Source organism: Stegastes partitus, unplaced genomic scaffold (genome assembly GCF_000690725.1).
Source record: "Stegastes partitus isolate 25-593 unplaced genomic scaffold, Stegastes_partitus-1.0.2 Scaffold1695, whole genome shotgun sequence".
NCBI lineage: Eukaryota > Metazoa > Chordata > Actinopteri > Pomacentridae > Stegastes > Stegastes partitus.
This window is the reverse complement of record NW_007579426.1, coordinates 107,740-125,337: the sequence shown is the minus strand read 5'-3', so window position 1 is coordinate 125,337 and position 17,598 is coordinate 107,740. Positions and strand designations below refer to the sequence as shown.

General features: G+C 40.6%; 1 protein-coding gene across 1 annotated transcript in view; it reads right to left on the bottom strand.

The window, feature by feature from the left end:
• Nucleotides 1-6: 6 nt before the first annotated feature.
• The window catches only part of sos2 (son of sevenless homolog 2 (Drosophila)), a 50,768-nt gene continuing 33,176 nt past the window's right edge, over nucleotides 7-17,598 (bottom strand). The window contains exons 8-23 of the mRNA XM_008301658.1: nucleotides 14,260-14,358; nucleotides 13,619-13,746; nucleotides 11,353-12,008; nucleotides 11,154-11,235; nucleotides 10,912-11,034; nucleotides 9,332-9,444; nucleotides 7,501-7,723; nucleotides 7,290-7,409; nucleotides 7,044-7,206; nucleotides 5,955-6,072; nucleotides 5,542-5,714; nucleotides 5,333-5,449; nucleotides 3,625-3,889; nucleotides 3,026-3,067; nucleotides 2,785-2,885; nucleotides 7-846 (exon numbers count right to left, since the gene is read on the bottom strand). Of these exons, the coding sequence (XP_008299880.1) occupies nucleotides 340-846; nucleotides 2,785-2,885; nucleotides 3,026-3,067; nucleotides 3,625-3,889; nucleotides 5,333-5,449; nucleotides 5,542-5,714; nucleotides 5,955-6,072; nucleotides 7,044-7,206; nucleotides 7,290-7,409; nucleotides 7,501-7,723; nucleotides 9,332-9,444; nucleotides 10,912-11,034; nucleotides 11,154-11,235; nucleotides 11,353-12,008; nucleotides 13,619-13,746; nucleotides 14,260-14,358 (3,030 nt within the window). The 3' untranslated portion in view covers nucleotides 7-339. The remainder of the gene's footprint in view (nucleotides 847-2,784; nucleotides 2,886-3,025; nucleotides 3,068-3,624; nucleotides 3,890-5,332; nucleotides 5,450-5,541; nucleotides 5,715-5,954; nucleotides 6,073-7,043; nucleotides 7,207-7,289; nucleotides 7,410-7,500; nucleotides 7,724-9,331; nucleotides 9,445-10,911; nucleotides 11,035-11,153; nucleotides 11,236-11,352; nucleotides 12,009-13,618; nucleotides 13,747-14,259; nucleotides 14,359-17,598) is intronic.

The following is a 17,598-nucleotide window of genomic DNA, read 5'->3' as shown; positions in this document are numbered from 1 at the left end:
CCCCCTCCCCCCGACGTTTACCCCCGCCACGAGGACGGAGGGGTAAAAGTTGAGCGAGTGAGGGGTGAGAACTTTTTTTAAAATCGGGAGCAGAAGGCCCCGCTCCAACAAACTCTCCTTGCTGTTTATTAGCTGGCACACCGGTGTGGGTTTCTCATTGGCACAGAGGGTTTATGATGGAGGCGGAGCTACTGATCCCCTGAGAGGCACGGCGGGGCGGGGGAGGGGGGCGGTGGATGAACAGGGTGGGCTGAAGAGAGTGTGGAGCAGTGTTATTCTTTCAGATCAGTAGCTTTGAGTCAAGTGGGTCGTAGTTTGAAGGGAAATAACGGAGCGTGCTCACTGGCTGCTGTCGGTGTTCTCCACCAATGAGAGGCCTTGTAGCGGCGGCTGGAGCGGCTCCCTTTTGTATGTCTTTGGTGGGAGTTTGGGGAGTTGCGGGCTGGAGTTGTGGCGCGGGGGGACGGGCGGGGCGGTGATGGGGACCGGTAGGGGGCAGAGGCTGTTCTGGCTGGCGCTGAGCGGGCAGCTCCGCCGGGGGACGCGGGGGGACGGCGTGCTGGGCGGGGTGTTGGGGGAGCTGGGCGAGCTGCCGAAGTCCCAGTGGTATCGGCCCACCGGGGAGGGCTGCAGGTTCAGGGGGTAGTTGATGAAGATCTCCGGGGGCCGCTGGGGCACCGGGGGAGGCGTGTCGGGGAGAGGGTCGCGGGGCGGTGGAGTAGGAGGGCTGGGCAGCGGGCCGTCGATGGGGGGTCCGTTGTAGACCGGCGGCCGGGGCTGGTTCCGGGGAACGGGAGGAGGCAGCCGGGGAGGGATGGCTGGAGGGTTGTCGGACTTGGAGCTCAGCTGGGACACAAAACGAGACACAAGAATTACAACACATGATAATAATAATGAGACGAAGAAGAAGAAGAAGAAGAAGAAGAAGAAGACGAAGAAGAAGAGCTTCATTGTCATCATACATGGGGGCATGATGAAAATATAAGTAGCTGCCTCTGGACGGCGCACTGAAACAGGCTAAATTAACAACAATAACTAATAAAATCAAATGTACATATAAAACAAGATTATTAAGAAGAAGAATTAGGAATGTCTCCATCAAGTATGTTTGGCTCCTGATTCTATCTGAGTTGAATATTTAGCATCTGCTGATATCAAATACTAAAACACTTCCTACATAATACTTACTTTTTTATTTTATTGTATCTTTTATGTCTCTTTACTTTATTACCTTTTTAGTCATTGTGTTTATGGGTTGCTATTTACAGTCGTCCTCAAATGTATTCCTACCCTCCCATTAAAGAAGGAAATAAACAGCTGTCATAAGTTGAAATTGACAAAAGTCATAAAAAATAAAAATTTAATGTAAATCATGACATTGCTTTTGAATTGTGGTTCAACAGAAATCTTAAAAAAACAAAACAAAACAGAAAACAAGCAAATGGGACCCGTAAACAAATATTTTGTTGAACAACTCTTTGAGCCAATCACTGCAGTCAAGTGTTTTCTGTAACTCTCAGTCAGACTTCTGCACCTGTTGACAGGTATTTTAATTTTGACTCACTGCTCATCAGCAAAGTGCTCTAATTTGTCTGGGACAGTTTTTTTTTTTTTTTTTTTAAATCATTCTTTTCAACCACAATTCAAAAACAATGTCTTATTTCACTAAAATATAACTTAGCAAATTTTTATTTATTATTACTTTTTTCAGTTTCTAGATATTTAAGGGACTATTGTGAATTTAGCCTTTTCTTTAATGGAAGGTTATGAATACATTTGAGGACGACTGTACGATTGTTCAGCACTTTGACTTGATTTGACTGTAAGTACTGCAGACCAGCTGTAGTACCCGGTTCCTCCACCAGGTGGAGCCTCTTACTGTTTGATACTGTCACTTAATACAGGCAGCTCAGCAGAGAGCATTGTGGGAGTTTAGCTGGTAAAGGAGAACTATGACAGAGACATCAATGAGGCTTAATGACCTCAGGTGTGTTAAAACAAGCTGGAAAAACACAGAACAACATGTCTACACCCCACCAGAACACATTCTATCCATGTTTGTGGCTCTTTTTGACACTTTAGAGTCACAACAAATGTAAAGAAAGAATCTGCTGTAGGTTTGCACGAATACAGATTAGTTAAAACTCCTGTGATCGAGCACAGGATATGAATAATAATAATAATATTAACAATAACATTATTTGTCAAGCAAAACAAAAACACTAAAATGTTAAACGGATAATAAACCGTTAAATAAATTCTAATTATTTGTGTAAAATTAAGAATTTACACTTACACCATGGAAAGTTATGTTTTTGTTTGTTTTTTTTAAAAACAGTTCGATCTCATCTTGTTGTTTGTGTTTTCTAATTTGGAAGAAGCTCAAATAAACTGAAAAAAAATCAGGTAGACAAACCAAGAAAGTTGGGAACCACTGGTTTCAACTCTCTGTAGATGCACTTCAAACACTGCAGGAGTGAAGTCTGAGATATCATGATAAAGTTAAAAAGAGGGATATCTTTATCAGGCTTCTTTCTAACAGAGTACATTTAAAACACCAGAGGTAACAACTTTAACTAATGACTGTGAAGCCTTTGGAGGAATTAGTGACACATCTCAAATACCAAAATACATCCCTACATTAAATCTTTACTCCTAGTTATCACTTCAAAAACCATCCTTGCACTATTAATATTTCCACAGGTGCTGTATGTTCGACTGTAGTGCATCAAACTGAGGTCAGGTTTTGTAATTATGTTTTGAATGGTGACAAACTGCTCTCACTTTAGCTTCAGACATGGCGTCTTTCCTTCGAGGCGGCAGAGGAGGCGGCTTCAGCTCCTCTCCGAGCTGGTGGAGGCTGCCGCAAGACACAGACTGGGACTCTGATGGAAAACACAAGCCGACAGATAAAAGGTCAACAGGATGAGTGACTACCCACTGCAATAAATGTAGAATAACGCTGAATTTAAGCAAAAAGAATCAATCAGGAACACAGAGCACAAAGACAAAACTCTACACTCACTTGAAGGCGGCAGGAGAATTGAAGCGAATATGGCGTTACCACCTGTAGAATGCAAACACACGGGAAACGAAGACGTCATTTCACAACAAGACACGTGCTTCACCGCCTCGGGTTTCTGAACAAAAGCACTAAAGCGATGCTGACGGCTAAAACAATCCATGATCGTTATTTTTTAACCACTTATAAGGTTCTACTCAAAATCTGAATCTGTTGCTTGGATAAACATTTTCGTCCACATACAAAGGGAATAACAACATATTATACATTTTAAATAGAACATTAGTCCATAAAAATGCAGATTCTTCTTTGCAGTAATAAATAACGACACGCCAAAGCATCAGCAGGTCAAACAAATGTCCACTTCTTGTTAAGAGACTGATTTCTACAATTTCTTGATATATTTAGGGTCATTCTACTTCAAATCAATTAACTTTAAGAACAGTCATTTTTTGTTATAGCATTAAATATGGATGATATTTGTACCATTTATTCTAAGAAAAAGTTTCAAGCAAATCAGCTTATCAAATGCACATGTGCCAAGAAAATAAACATGACTTCAAACTTGATGTGTGCAGAGATAGAACATGGGCTGAACTCACCGCCGTAGGAGCTGCTGAGGTCGTGCTCCATGAAGACTGAGCAGAGGTCGGAGGAGGCCGACTGCGGAGGCGTGGGCGTGTTCGGGGAGGTGGGCACAGAGGCCGACGCCGGCATCTCCGGCTCGGTCTCGGCGATGCTCCGGAAAGTGATCTTGTGTGGGGGCTCCCTCTCCAGGGGGACGGGGTGGCCCTTCAGGGTGCCCGAGGTAGACGTTCGTACAGGCCGGATCCCCGGAGATTTCAGATTGTAGCCGGTCTTCCTGGGCTGAAAGTGGAGAAGGGAGGTGATTCAGCTGTGGGGGATTTGTCACCGAAATCACTCATCACTTTACCGCACAAAGACTAATAGCTTTAAGAGTTAGTAGAGGAGACACTGCAGTGGATTAAATGAAAAAAAAATCAACTCAAGTGTCTTGTAGAATCACCTGATGTGACAAAAATAGCTTCTACATCAAAAGGGGAATCAGGTCCATACAGGGATAGGACTGGTTTTGGATCTTTTTCCTTGGATGTACCATAAATTCTGGACTATTACCTGAATATAAGCCGCACCCACTAACTTTAAAGAGAAAACGTTTTGTACACACAAAGATTTTTTTTAACTTTTAATAAAATACGTACCGGTAACATACACAAGTACCGTAAATGCTTTTTGTCCCAAACAGCGCCTGTAACACGGCTGGTTTAGAAAATAAAAACTACAGCGGCCTACCAGGAAAAGTCATTGATCTCTATCTTCATCTCCCTCCTGCACTAAAACCACTAAAGTCTTCAGTATCAGAACTGAACAGCCTCACAATTATTTGGTCACACACTTCCTCAGTCTGTCTTTCGTTGTCGCTCTCAATGTCACTTTCGTCTCGAGGCAAATTCATAAAACTCGTAAAAATCCATAAATTAGCCGCATCATCGTTTAAGCTGCCGTGTTCAAAGTGTGTGAAAAAAGTAGCGGCTTATAGTCCAGAAGTTACTTAAACCTGCAGTGAGGAGCTTCTGTCTCCTTCTGGCAGTGAGAATAAATAATCACACACATTGTAAGCAAAGCTTCTCTCACATAAACTTCACTTACATTGTACACTTCTTACAATTTCCTTTTTAATGAATTATTAATTAATCACTGAAAGTAGTTAAATACTACAGACATTTTTTCAAACGCTGATAAAACTGCTTATTTATATGTAGAAGTCTCACAGCTTTAAGACCAAAGAGCCCAATAAAAAGAGATCTATGGATTATTTAGCTTTACAAAGAGACATTGCATCTGGAAAGTTATGTTGCAGTTCATTTTTTACACAAATCCACCTTCATGTGGTAGAAATCTCCGTAACGAGAGAACATTTCTGCCCGTATCACTGACTGCACTGTAAATACAGGAACTAAATTCTGAACATTTCTCATTTTTTAACTATCCCTTTGAGCTTTTCACTGCAGCCTACTGAGGCTCCCAGGATCTGTTCCTTATTAAAGCTGCGACCAGCAGCAGAGAAAACATTCCTATCAATGGTCAAATTTACCATGGAAACAATACACTTTATTGTATATTTTATTTTTATGGTTTTGAATCACGATCAAAGGCCCGAGCGATGTTTTCTTCTCCGATCTGCAGTAAATGTGGATTTGGGGCTTAAACTGAGCAAACAGAAGTGGAACTAGAATAACAGCACGCATTTCTGCAATAAAAACTTTGCCGAACAGCGTAAACACTTACAAATCGGGGAGCCTGCTTGCAGTTCCGTGGCTCGATGTCCAGAGACATTTTGAACAGGTAGTCAGCAAACTCCTTCTCGCTCCTGTTACCCATCGGGTTCAGGTTCTCGAAGAACCTCTGAAAGAAAAACAAACATTTTGAGTTTTATTAGCTTGAAAAAAAAAAAAGCCTGAATACGCCAAACAGAAGTGATGGGAGGGAGCGCTCACCCTGATGTCGTGCTCCACCTTCAGACAGTAGGGCTGGTTCTGGTACTGCTGGATCTCTCCTGTGATTTCGGCCACTTTCCTCCTCTTGCTGAAGTTGATCAGCTCCTTGCCGTGGCGTCTGAGGAAGTCAGGGTTGCCCTCCTCTGTCTTCAGGATGTTGGTTAAATAGATACCTGAGCATGAAGAGGAATTAGATAACCCTGTGATGCTTCAATAGTTGGTGTCTGTTCAAAACATTTCACGACTGAAACAATCACCAAAACTGGTAAAAAGCTGCAGGAAATATAAAGGACTTAATGATGATAAATAACAGTGACTCACAAAAGGACCGGATCCAGACAAGACAGTTTTATATAAATATTTTTGTTGTCTCGTCATACTTGACTTGCACAGTAACGCTGCAGAAGACTTACCAAAGAAAGGCACACAGGGTGGGTTTATTGACTTGAGTTTAGCCAAGTATTTCTTAAAATGGTCCTGGCTCAGTTCCACAGCTTCTTCCAGGATTTTCTTTTTCCTCTCTGGTATTGCCTGCAGAGGAGACACACAGAGAGTCACACAGATGAGCTGCAGTTCGGCTTCAGATTGAGAAAGTCGCCAAGGGTCTATTTGTTAGCGGTAAAAGTAGACGTACTAATTGAGCTCAATCACGAAGCTGTTTCTGTTACGACCGACAAAACTTTTCCCACTAAAGCCATGAGGTCACAACAAACATCAAATGTTTCTCAGTTGCTAAGAGTTGCTATTTACAAGTTTCCAAAGTGCTTTTCTGTTTGAAAACTTAACCAAATCCAGTCTTACAACTGTGATATTTCATTAAAATTACTTTATTCTACATGTCTTATTTAAATGCCAACTATTTTCTGTAAATACTGCAAAAAAAAGAGAAAAAAATCTGCACTCTTTGGTGCAACAAAGGAGTCACCTGCGACTCAACTGTGACCAACAATCATGTGGAAAAAAATCAATCTGGGCTGAACTGCAGGCAGTGTTTGCACAGAGCAGAGAGGAGACAAGTATAGAAACAAACTAAAAATGTAAGTTGTATAATATCCATAGTATGTATGAGTCATGTTTTTTTTTTCAGAATCAGTAACACCTGGAGGTACTTACAAATTAAATTTTTGTAAAATAAATAATCAAAGAAATGTAAGTTCTGCAAAAAAATGCCCAGAATGCTCAGGGTTCAGAGCGTCAACATGAGTGTAAGGAAAGATGAAAACTAAATAAAGTCTAAAAATGTTTATCGGACCGAGCCTTCTGTTACTACTATCAAGTCAAATGATATATTTTTTGCTCCACCAGTTGTAAAAATCTACAAACAGCACAAATGTTGATATATGTTCATCTATTTAATGCCTCTGTTTTCCTGTGTGACCAGCTGTGGACTGTCTGGAGCGATGCTAGCGTAGCTCTTCTGTCTTCATGGTTTCCTCAATGCCACTGCTGCATGTATTCTCATTTCTGCTCCAGATGATTCTTCCTCTGAAATCTTGACTCACCTCGAAGGTGTGGTCGAGCCTGTAGACTGGGACAGAGTTGATGGCGCTGACCACCTCCAGCACGCCGTTGAAGTTGTTGAGCTCCTGGAAAACCTGCAGAATCTCGATGACGCGCGACAGCACGGCCACCCTCTCCTCCAGGTTCATCGTCTCGACAATACACCTGGAGGATACAGACGCAGAACAGTTAGATGTATCATCTTTAAGATTACTTAAACTGACGTTTTTGTGGACGGAGGGACTCACTTCTCGAACCACAGCGTGAGGTTGGTGGTGTGGCGGATCATGCGGAGCAAGTTTGGCGAGTTCTTCTCTTTGTCCTCTTTGGTCCAGACGCTGCCGACGAGCTCAGACGGCCTCACAGCTCTGGAAACAAAGCGGGTTTGCATCTTATTCACATGTTTCTGTAACTAAACTACACACAGATTTAGATTTGAACCCCTCCACAGAAACCTACCTGTAGAGCTCAGACTCGAGGAGCGTCAGCTGGCGGGCGATCTCGATGGGGTGAAGGGTCATGAGGTCGAACGACTCCACCTGTCCGGCTCTGCAGATGTGCCACTCGATGGGAGGAGGCGAGCTCTCGAAGGTGATGTTGTGACTGACGCCGTTGGACTGAGTCTGCAGCTTCCTCCTGATGATCTTGTTGATGGACTCCACCCACTTTCTCATGGACTTTCCTAAAACAAAACAAAAAGTAAACATGGGAGATGAAGCATTTATTTAAACTTGGAATATACACTGAAGTATAGAGGTCTTATTGAGAAAGCAGCTGAGTGAGAAAAGAAAAGATAACTTGGATAAAAACGCAAACAGGCAAAGTTGTTGAAATGATAAACACATCAGAGCATTTAAACGAATGAATCAACCGAAACGAGAGCAGCTGGAGGTTAAATAAGATGAAATCAGAAGCCTGAATTGCCCCGAGGACAAACATGAGTCAGGCTTTAAACTGTTCTACATGTTATTCCTGGTTGCAGGTGCACAGTGAGTAAAACTGGATTTTCCAAGCTCAGTGGAAACAGCCGCCACCTGCAGCGTAACCAAATCATTTGAGCGTGTTCAGTAAGAGCCGGCATTAAAAAGGCAGAAACTAAGTAACGTAAGAGGGTAAAAAAAAAACAACTGCGGGCTTTAATAATAAAACAGGTTTGGGTTACATCAAAGCTTTACTTTATCAGACACTCAAAAACACTGCTGTTGAAAACCTACATTAGGAGCACGAAACCAACAAACAGTAAAGTAGCTTCTTAACTTATGCGACTCGTATGTTATTCTGTCAAAGCATTGTGTGCAGTTGGACAGAATTGCGGATCAGCGTCTCTGTATTCCATATATGCACACTGCTGCCTTCGTAACACGGCCACAACAACTTAGACGGTACATGGACATCCACACAGAGCCTCACGTCCACCAGTTGATCATGAAGATTGACCCTAATGGCCCCTTTTGTACTTGCAGAAGTTTATCACCAGCATCATACAACCACCTCCTATATACACTTAAGTTGAATTAATGGAGCAACTTTAGCGTCTATATATCTACAAAACAATAAATTCCTGGTTGGTGTTCAATGCTTTATGTGGGTTTCGTGTATGTACATTCCAGATTTGTTTATCTCAGTGTTTGTACAAGAGAGTCAGGCTGCAACTAAAGATGATTTTTATTATCAATTAATCTGTTTTCTTATTTTCTCCATTAATGAATTAGTTGGTTGATTTATAAAAGACCAGAAAATTGTGAAAAATGTCACAAGATCCACTCCAAAATATTCCGTTTACTGTCACAGAAGAGTAAAGAAACCAGAGACGATTCGAATCAAAAAGCCAGAAATGGAGATTTTTTCTTATCTTTTCTTTAAAAAAATGACTTAAACCTTTTAATTTGTGATCAAAAAAGCTGGCAAATAATATAATAGTTGGCAACTAATTGATTAAACGCAGTTCGAGAGTGAATGAAGGTGGCATTTTCCCTGATTAAGACCCAGGAAAGTCAAACTTTGCCTTTTTTGTGGTACAATAAAATCTCTATATATCTTTTCCTCCATGTGGGTAAGATGCATTTTTAAAGACGCCAGATCAATCATGAAACAAAAATGTGATCAAACTGAATCTAAGCATTACGAAAAAGCGTCATTCATGCAGGTTGATGCCACAGGTTTCCCACTTTAAAGTCACCAGATGACAAAATAATCTTCAAAAAGAGCTTTTAGTGAAGTTTACTTCAGTTAAAGAAGAGATAAGAGGATGTGAACGACAAAGTAAAATGTCTGTGTTTAGAGAACTGACCTCGCAGTTGGATTTTGCTGGTGATGTATTCCTCGAGTCGATTTCTCAGCTCTGGGTCGTTCTCAAAGTCGTAGAAATGATGTTCGACCCACTGACGGAAAACGTTAAGAACCCTGTGAGGAAAAGATAACACTGATTAGTTATTCAGCTATACATCAAACTTTTTTTTTTTCTGAAGTGGCTGCATACTTTTAATTTGTATGTCAACAAATCAACATAACTGATTTATCAAGTTGCCTGGTTGCTTAAAGGTCCTAACTGAAGAGCTTTTGGCTGGTGATCATTGTTTTTTTTTTTGTTTTTTTTTAAAGAGGAGACAACTAAAAATAGAAGCAGAAGAGATGTTTTGTGTTTTCAAGGGTTAAAGTCACATGTGAAGAGATATTTTCACCCACTTTGAGCATCCTGGTTTTAAAATAAACAGTAGGCCCACATAAAAAAGCTGACTTATTAATAGACCACCCAAAGTTTATTCCCAAATCTTTTCTTGAACACAATCAGGATTCTTTTTTTATTTTTTTTTTTTTTGTTTAAGGCAATGAAGTGAACAAACTTCGCTCACTTCAGTTTGTCACGTGAGCTCACTGCCATCTTTTAGTGTTTCTCTGTTTGTGTTTAAGATTTCTACATCAGCTGCCCTTCATCCGACTGATATCGAGAAGCTCTCAGTTTTTAATGGTACCAACTAGACTCCAGCTCAGTTATTCCTTCTAAGGATATCAAGTCCAGTACTAGAAGTAATTATGCGGCCGTCTGAGAAAATATAGGATTTAACAAAACACCGAAAAAGAGCCAAACAACCACAATGGGACACAGAGTGACACAAAATCATTACTGGTATGTTGAAAGGCAATTATTTAGGAAATAAAAGAAAGCAGAATAAACTTTATACTTTGCGTCTACAAGCTTAGAGACTCAAGGGAAGACATTTTAGGAATTCTTCTTCAAAAATATAAATAAGTAATGGCCCAATTCCAGCTCAGTGTGAAGTGTAAATGTTGGATTTTAGACCAACATTTGGTAATTCAATTTATGTTCATCTGAAAAATAATGGAAAAGGTACAAAACTTCATCAAATGTTATGCTTAACAATGTCTTTAGTTTAATACGACGTTCTATTTTGACAAATTTTAGCAAAAGAAACAAGCTACAACCAATATGAAAACAAAAATTACATCTGTTCAAAGACAAGTTTTGTTTTTATCACATCCTACTAATCCTAAACAGTGAGAAGAAATCAAAAATGCAGACAAAATTCAGATTCAGATTCATGTTAAATCCACTCATCTCGTGCACTTATTCAACTTTTGGCTCTTGATAAAACCTCTTTAATGTATCTTTTTTAAATATTGAAGCTTTCTAAACAACATACATTGAGCAGCTTCCTTAAATGCAACTTTCTTCTGAACCACGAAAAGAGACAAATTTAGAAATTATTTACGCTTTTGTGGTTTGTGCAGAATTCCTTGAATTTTTGGGGGGGAATTCACTCCAACCCTTGTGGATGTTTCTCCCTCGAATGTACATTATTTGCACAGAGCTGCAGACAGAATAAGCTCTGATGGCGGCGGACGTCGTACCTGAGTTGAACCGGCTGAACGTATTCCTTCCGGAACCTCTGGAGCTCGGCCGCCATCGGCTGATCGCCGTTCCAGAGAGCCTGTCGGTCCTCCTCAGTCGGTTCTGGCTCTGGGATCTCAATCCTGAGGAAAGTAATGATTGGACAGATGAAAAATCAAGACGTCAGAGATAGAAAAGATACATCCACACCAGGCAACGACACATTGAAGACCTGCAGGATGTGGAGGGAACAGATCTGTACCTGTCTATCAGCAGGGTGAGCAGCTCCGGTGGTTTGCAGAACGATCGGTACGTGGTAAGAAATGTGCGCACAAAGTTGGGATCTAGGAACACATAAGACAAGTTAGATGACAAATACCACAACGTAAGAAATAAACATTAGAGCAGCAGATGAAACGGAGGTATTTCTGTCCCCGTGCGGAGCGACAGCAGCAACTCACCAGCATACATGTGGTAGGTGAGCCTCTCTATGAGCTTGACCACGGTGCCGGCCTTGATGATGGGGATTCCCGTTTTGCTTTGCACTTTGTCCTCGAACACTATATTCTCCTCTGAGTCCTGCACAGCAAAACGGTAAACCTCCGGGGAGGGCAGTCTTAGAGGATGCGCCTGCTCCTCGTGCTGCAGCACCGTGTCCAACATGCGATCCAGAGTGGAGCGGTACTGCAGGGTCACCAGCGCCGCCATCCACGCCGCCTTCTCCTCCGCTGTCCGTGCGCAGAAAACCGCACAGTTCTCATCTTTGCCCGTCAGTTCAAAGGCGTGCCGCAGCTCCGCCGAGTCCTCGCGGTCCCCGATGCGGATCTTCCTCAGCACGAACTTCTCCTTCAGGCGGTACTCGGCCCCGCTGCCCGACCCCGGCAGCCGGGAGCTCTGGTTGGCCTTGCAGCTGATCATGAGGCCGTCGAACAGGAAGTTGTGTCTCTCGTGCTTGGCGCCGGCTCGCAGCAGCGGCCCCTCCAGGATGAACTCGCTGCAGCACTGGCCGATGTCCTTCCCCTCCCAGCCGTCGATGCTTTTCTGGATCTCATTCATGCGTTTGATGGCTAGTTGTTTGCTACGGACCTGCCTGCTGTACAGGCGGTACATGGGCTCACTGTGGGGGAGGAGAGAAGATTGGTCAGAGAACAGTAAAGGTCCGAGCATAAGTTAAAACCTCAGAACCCCAATCGAGGATCCGCCAACACGTAGTGTGCCTTCTTGCTGCTGTCATCTGTCTTTGGACCTCCCTTACTTCGTTTTCATTTAATTATTCAAGTAATGTATGGCTGCATTTATATATGTATATTTTGATGTAAAATTTCATTGTATTATTTTTTTTTCTTGTTTGTTTGTTGTCATTAAATGTCACCCATTCTGTCACCTTAATGCATTTATTTATCTTTTATTTATCTTTTTATTATTTTGAAATTTTACTTCATTTCATATGTATGTGTGTCTGCATATGTATGCGTTTCTATATGTATATGTGTATGTATGTATATATGTATGTGTATTTAATTTCTTTAAATTTTATATGTATATGTATATATATTTTATTTATTTATTTTTTTCCTTACTAGATGGGGTGTCTAAAGGACCAGAGTGGATTGGGTAGATGATCTGAGATAGCAGGGATGGGTTTTTGGGTCCGTGGTGAGGGACTATCGCGAGCTCAATAAAGCCATTTTATTTTGGATGGTGATATATTTTCTTTTATATCTGTATGTATCCACTTCTTTTTCTGTACGTATTTTCGTGAATGCAGAACACTTGTTTGTTAAGTAAGTGAAAAAAAAAAAATTTTTCAATAAATTCTATTTAAAAAACAAAAAACAAACAAAAAAACCCCCTCAGAACCCCAGAACCCGTCAGTGGGCTGAAAAAACATGGTACTTTTTTAAAAAACTGTCAGCTTTAGTCCGTTTTCAGAGCCAGAAACTGTAAAAACAAACGCTCCTTAAACTACTCATCTGTGAGGAGCAACTGACCAAAGAAAAGGACAAAGGACTCAACTGAACAAATCGAAGGTTATAATGGTGATAGTTCATCAAAACTACTTTATTCTACGTGTCTTGTTTAAAAATTCATCAAAAATAAGGCATTTGCAGGAACCACATTCTGTAGAAAACTAAATATTCTACTCAGAGCAACTATGAAGACTTTAGTGACTCAGCTGTTACCGACACAAACATGACAAAAATTTCCGATCTTTTTGGCTAAATTCAGCTGAACTGCAGGCTGTGTTTACACAAAGCAAACCATTAAAAGTGTATTTAGTCAACTGTCCATGAATCATCATTTTTTTTCCAGTATGGGTGAAACCTGTGGGTACTTGAAAAATGTCTCCATGTTATTTCCAGGTTTTTTAAGTTTTTGTAAAACGTATATTTAAAGACATTCAACTTTTCTTTGTATGATTCGTGGCTTTACAACTTTGTCAAACTGCAGCAAAGACACTGAGTGATTAGAAAGTGCAGGACTTTATATTTCAGTAAAAAAAAAAATACAGTGAGTAAAAATGAGACAGAAGTAAAACAAACACCAAGAAACTGCAGGTTTAGAGGGTTAAACCACAGAAAAATCAACAGATGAAGTGGGTCTGAACCGCTGGATGCTTATTTTGAAAAATAAATAGCTGCTATTTGGTCAGTAAGAAAAAAAAACAGAGTGACAAATTAAATATTTCTTATAAATACAGCATCATACTGTACAAGGGGGCCTTACCCAGGTTTGCGGCGAGGCTGGTGCTTGGCATAGATGCGCTCTACGCTACATTGAAGGTTAAGCAGAGCTGTGATCGCCTGTTTCAGACATTCTCTGTCGTCTTGGTCTTCACTGCGCTCCTGAAGTTGCTGCAAGAGTTCAACAAATACTGCAGATTTAATACCACATCTTATAATACCGAAGCCTTTTGTCAAAGCAGGACGGACAAAAATATAGATGCTAGCATTAATCATGACTAAAATACATTTAGATGTGCTACTATAATGCATGAAAGTCCTGGGGGACACTTAATGGAACCGAGTAACCCTTTGTTATTAGTTTAACCTGTTTATACTAAAATATGCGCCATGTTAAAGGTCTACAGAAAAGATGTCTTTCAATAATACCAGCATACATTTCTACCAAAACACACAAGAAGCGACGCTGTTGAAGGTTATGTAACCAAACCAGAACCTAAGTTTACTGTTAATCCTATTGTAGAAGCTCAACTAGAAGCTAACGGTTTGAGATAAAACCTATAGAATAACACTTACAGAACGTATATATCTAGTACATTCATCATTAATGACAAACCTGGGTTATTTTAATTAAGAATAAACCCCCAGAATGAGTGATCAGACAAATTATTGACCGGGACGTACCTGAAGTAGCTCAAAGTAGTGCATACAGTGGTACACTGGGACCATCATCAGTTGGGGAAGGACGTACTGGACAGCTTCTTTAAAGCCCTCTGCAACTGACTGGAGACACAAAGACACACAAGAGCCGTTAGCGATGGACCAGTAGGGTGACTAGAGCTGGGCCACATCATACCCTGCACGGTCATACCAATGTAATGTCAGGGGATGATATGAAATTGAAATATTGCGCTAAAATTTGAGTAAAATGTGCATGGAGGCAACCGAGGAGGAGGGTGAATGCAGTGCATGGACCGACACAGTAGGGCTGGACCCGAGTATCGGAATATTCGGTTGTTGTGGTGGTGTCCAGATAGCAATTCTGAGATCCGACTATTCGCCTGCCACCCGCCGCTACCCACCCCAAAAACAGCTGCTTGCTAAATGGAAAAGAAATTGTTCTTTTTTAATTTTGTTTTTTATTTGCACCAATAAAGTTGTGCAGATTTGAAGTATTTTGTCTCGCGTCAATTATATTGTCAGTTATATCGTTATCGCAAATTTTCTCATGTATATTGTGATATATATTTTTAGCCATATCACCCGGCCCTAATGGGGACATAAAAAATAGATTTGAACAACTAGGATGCCATTTGCACACATAAAGTCGCTTTACTAAAAATCCAAACCAATAAAAACGTGTCACAGAGTCACTGGTTTTCGCTGCTAAAAAAAAAAATCATATGAGAGTTTTTTCTGCGTATAGCATTTTTTTTGCCAGGTTAGCCAGTACCGAGGGAAAATTCACCAGCAATGAAATTATATGAAATATATTTTAACCATTTTTTTAAATTTAGGTTAAATTTCATCAGCATAGAAGATATTCTTGTTTAGCAAAGGGTCTGAGATAGCAGGAAAAGGAAACGTCAAATGAGGTAACAATACAGGGACTGATATTATTGATGTGCACAGTCACCCTCCAAAGGCTTATTTTAAACCAGGAAAAACCCTGAAGAAACACATAGCTTCAAAAAAATACCCACTAGCATACAAGCTACAAACAAAAGGTAACGTTCATTATCACATCCAAATAAATGTTTTGTTTTCCAGTGATTTAAGCTCCTCAATAAGTTGTTGTTGGACGCTGTAGCAGAAACTGTCTAAATGTTTGCAGTTTTATTCACTACCGCAACACAATTGAGAAAAATGTGACCGTAAAGGAGAATTTTGAATCAAAAAAAGGGTAATTTCTCTGTAAATATACTGTAGAAAAAAAATCACAAATGCTGGAAAGCAAAGGCCGAGACAGTTAACACGTGTGTGTGTGTGTGTTTCAGTGTATAAATGTGAAATCGGATCAGACGAGAGGCTGCAGGGTGACGAGTCATGACGAGAGGGAGGAAGAGGCAGTTGACCGAGTGAGGCAGCAGGGTAACCGGAGAGCAGGCCGTCATAGTATCCATTTAAATCTCCTGCTCCCCTGATAGACGACTCAGAATCGATAAGCGAGTACTCAGACTCCACAGCAGCGGCCACAGTGTCTGCGTGGAGGGAGGAAGAGGGTCGTGTGCACCGAAGGGAAAGACATGAGCCGCCTGACAAACGGTGACGGACGGCCGGCGAACAACGAGCATCCTGCGGGTTTACTATATGTTAAGTAGACGAGGAGCAGGACTGGTGTTTAAAACACAGGCTCCTGTGCAGCATCGTTACGTCTCAAATCATCAGGGCCTTCTGCTCACACAGCTCTGATCTGCTCCAAATTTGTTTATCACAAACTACGGATATTTAAAAATCTGAAAATTTTAGAGTGAAATATTGAGTATTTTCGGAGATGAAAATATTTGTAAAAATTACACGGAGACCCACTTTCAGCACATTTTTTCATACTATTTTTGGATAACAATACTATAATAACACTAAATGATAATATAATAAAAACACAGCTTTGTGAAGTGGACATCATTTGCAGTTTTGTCTTGTTCTTTAAGATTAACATGCAAACTAACCCTGTTTTGTTGGTGATTTTAGTAGTTATTTTCTGTAATTGAACAAAATATTCCATCTTAAATCATCACATTTTTAGAAGTTCTGCTCCAGCATGTCTGATTTCTAAACTTTTTTTTCCCCCCAATTTTTATCATTAACTATTAATATATATAAAGAAATTAGTGAAATTTTACATTTATACATCAAATATTTTTGTGGGAAAAAATGCATTTTGGTGAATTGTCAGTGGTGTTTTTTTACACATTGAAATTTAAGGTTACAGTATATTTGAACTGCAATATCTCAGGAATTATTAACGACAAAGGTTGTTTATCATCATGAAACTGATTCAGATTCTATAATATTGGACAAGTAGATGAATTAATTTTGGCTTATGAGTGAGTTAAAATATGAAAAAACTGACATAACAATGAAAATCTTTCAATACATGCTGAGATTTTGTCGTCCAAACATAGTCTCACATTCTAATTTGTGACAAAATGTGCTCTAAGTGGATCCACTGGCTCAGGAAGTATTTTATATATCACGTTAACATTTTAACAAATAGCTTTCTAAATGTACAGATTTGATGCTATAAAATTTTCAGGCAAATCGAACAGAAATTATTCTCAAAATATGATAATCTGAAATAAAACATCCCTCCTCATACGATCACCAGCAAAAACCAGGCTGACAACATGCTTTGATTTATGTCACCGTGCTGATGATCCTCACTGTGATATTTAATGTTCTGCTGATGAGTACATAACTAATAACTAAAGCTGATGATACACCGGTGTATTCAGAAACCTGCATCAAGTGTTTACACATCCAAGAGCTACAACATCGAACTACCAAAAACTCCAGTCATAAATAGAAAACTCATGCATGTAAGCAAACTCTGATGCAAGTTTTCACAGCAGCAGCAGCAGCCCCACGTGAAACATGAATGGTGGCTTTCTATCCACTTGAAATATCAGACTAATGCGACCAATCAACTTAAATATGTGCTACTTGTACGTCTCAACTCTGAGTGGATCATTTAAACCCAGCGGCTACTTTTCCTCTCCAGGAGAATGCATCATTGTGGCAGCAGCCTAAATATAAACACAAAGCAGCAGAAATAGGGTACACAGCGACGATGAGACAGCATGTTCCCATCTCAGAGGTACAGGGGCCGCCTAAAGTCATGTCGCGGTCTTTTTGCCGTCTTAATTCGCAGCTTATTCTCAACATGAAATGTGCCTCGGGCCAGCCGCCCCCTTCCTCCTCCTCCTCCTCCTCCCCAGGAGAAAAATGGCCCGCAGTGTGGCTGCCTGTTCTATTTTTAAAAGGCGATGTAATTTACCCACAATACCAGACGCTGCAGAGTGC